The 2,602-nt window shown below is 45.2% G+C and overlaps 1 protein-coding gene across 1 annotated transcript in view; it reads right to left on the reverse strand.

Annotated features, from left to right (window-relative positions):
- Positions 1-2,602, reverse strand: part of NPHS2 (NPHS2 stomatin family member, podocin) — a 29,315-nt gene that overhangs the window by 23,973 nt on the left and 2,740 nt on the right. Inside the window, exon 4 of the mRNA XM_045297978.1 lies at positions 803-930. Coding sequence (XP_045153913.1) covers positions 803-930 — 128 coding nt within the window. The remainder of the gene's footprint in view (positions 1-802; positions 931-2,602) is intronic.

The following is a 2,602-nucleotide window of genomic DNA, read 5'->3' on the forward strand; positions in this document are numbered from 1 at the left end:
TTTTTTTTAAATGGTTCTTTATGAGTAATTGATTTTGGAAATGATGATGGCAACATAGGTACAAACATGCTTGGTACAGTTGATGTATGGATTGTTAGGAGAGCTGTAAGAGCCCCCAATAAAATAATTTATTAAAATTAAAAAAAAAAAAAAGAAATCCAATGAAGTATTGTATTGGGGAAATCTGTTGCAAAAGACCCTTGAAGGGATTAAAAAGCAAGTAGGTCACTTTAAGGACTACGTTGTACCTGCCCTGAGCCATGCTCTTTTCAATAGCCTCAACTGGACAGTGGACAAGAATGAAAGAGGAAGAATTTTGAATTATGGTGTTGACAAAGAGTATTGACTATACCATGTACTGCCCGAAGAACAAACATGTCTGCCGTAGAAGTACAAGCAGAATGCAACTTAGAAGGGAGGGTGGTGTGACTTTGTCGCAGGTACATGGTCAATGTTATCAGCAGGGATCAGTCCGTGGAGAAGGATGTCATCCTTGGTAAAACACAGGGCCAGCTCAAGAGAGGAAGACCTTGACAAGATGGAGAGAAACACTGACTGCATCCGTGGGCTCGTGAGGATGGTGCAGGAGTTGGCAACTCTTTTGATTGCTCATAAAAATACCAACAACAAACAACTTATACCTATGACTCAAGCCTAGGAAAGTATTAAATGAAAATAATTCGTTGTCACTTTATATGAAAAATCATAGATTTAGCTATTCATTTTTTCCCAAAGTCATACCATGAGCCTACCCTACAGCATTAAACAATAAGTTGGCAACTTAAAGAACAAACAAGCAAACAGGTATTGGGAAAGGTGAGGAAAGAAAAGCCACCATTCGACTCACCTCATGAAAGGGGATCTCCAGGGTTTGGAGACGAAGGTCAACCTTGTGGTATGTGTCCAGGCAGGGCAGAATGAAGAAAAGGCCTAGGTGAGCGGAGAGGGCCATGGTGGGTAATGTCTTTCAGGGACACTGGATGGGGGTTACAGATTCAGCCACAGTTTGCAGATTACAATGTTCTTCTTAGCTTCCAACTATACACAGACCATTGGGGTGTTTGTTGTAGTTAAAGTTACCATAAAATTTGTGGCTCAACCAGCAACACTTTTAAGGGGCAAAGATTACAAACTATTCCACGACAATAGGAGTCAACCTCTATTATCCCCAGAAAAGTGGGGTGCTCTCAGGCACAGAGCCAGATGTAAGAGTGCTGTATGCACTGTTAGCTTTGGTGCCTGCGTTTGTGCCCTTTAGGTTCTCTGTAAGAATGCTGTTGAATCACTAGTGTCTTCAGGTAACACACGTGAGGGTCAGCCACCTCCATGTTGTAGTCCTTAAACCGTAAGCCCCAGAAGAATCAGAATGGCATATCATGATACCAAGCTTCGGTTGGAGGGTTAGACTTGACCGAGCCATCGTAGTGTACAGCGCCATGGTGCAAAAACTCTTTGTTGATTGGTTTACTGAGATTTGCTGACAGCTTGTCGGAAGCTCCTTACAGGAACCAAGCCTCTGTTGGAACCACACCATCTCACAGAGCCCAGGTTCTCTCGAGGAAGAGACCCATTAGTGGCCAGGTTGGCCCCAATTCAGAAGGCTCCTGAGAACTAGGCGAACCAGATGGTCCCTGTCTTGGAACTATAAAATCAGGTTCAGATTTTGCGAGGACCTTTGGCTCTGTTGGTTTTGAATCTTCAAATTTGGATTTATGTCTCCTAATCTGGCCTTTATTCATTACTTGTTTCTATAGGAATAGGTTGGAACTCAGATTTATGCACATTTGGACTTTGGCTTTTCTCATGGCTTCCTGCCTGGTTTCCAAACTCCAACTGCTATACATTCCAGGGTAGCCATACCTCCGCCTGGGACCTCTAACCCCCGGGACATCTGGACACCGACTCCTCCACATGTTAAGGCCAGAGAGATCAGTGATGACGTCCCATTCATCCATCTCCATATCCCTGGTGGCCACCACAGTGTTTTGAGACACAAGAAGTGTTTATGCCATGTTTCTTAGATTTCATCCGCCGAATGCCAGTTTGCTACTTGAATACTGAACTTTGCCCATTCCCCGTGATTTGGTCTGAACCCAGGATTCTCAACTAGCTCATTTTTTGGTTGAGAATTCACAGGATCTGACCCTATACAATTTCTCAAACTACTCCCTGGTCTGCCTGCAACCCCAACCTGGCCTCAGCATGTGAACTCCCCACACCTACTCTCTGTCTTGGGCACCTGTGACCAGAGACTCTTTGAATAGTTTATTAATAACCTATGCTGCAAGTGGCTGAGCACAGCGGGCCCAAACATAAGGACGGTTGGAGCAGGGTGCGGGTGGGGCAATGTTGAACAAGAGTGGCTACAAGGGAAACCGGCTCCGTGAGGAGGACGAAGACAACATGGGATATATTGCCTATTGCCATTGAGTCGCTTCCAGTCCCAGTGACCATGCCCAGGGGCTCCGAGGCTGTGAACCACTCTAGCAGCAGATAGCCCCAGTTTAGTCACATGGAACAAGGCTGGTGTTTTGGAACCAGCAACCTGGCAGTTAGCCGTGCAACACAAATAGCAACGAAGTCCTGTGCGTATCACAACATG

This window comes from Echinops telfairi, unplaced genomic scaffold (assembly GCF_000313985.2).
Source record: "Echinops telfairi isolate 266 unplaced genomic scaffold, ASM31398v2 ScPeMD7_7424;HRSCAF=8462, whole genome shotgun sequence".
NCBI classification, from domain to species: Eukaryota; Metazoa; Chordata; class Mammalia; order Afrosoricida; family Tenrecidae; genus Echinops; species Echinops telfairi.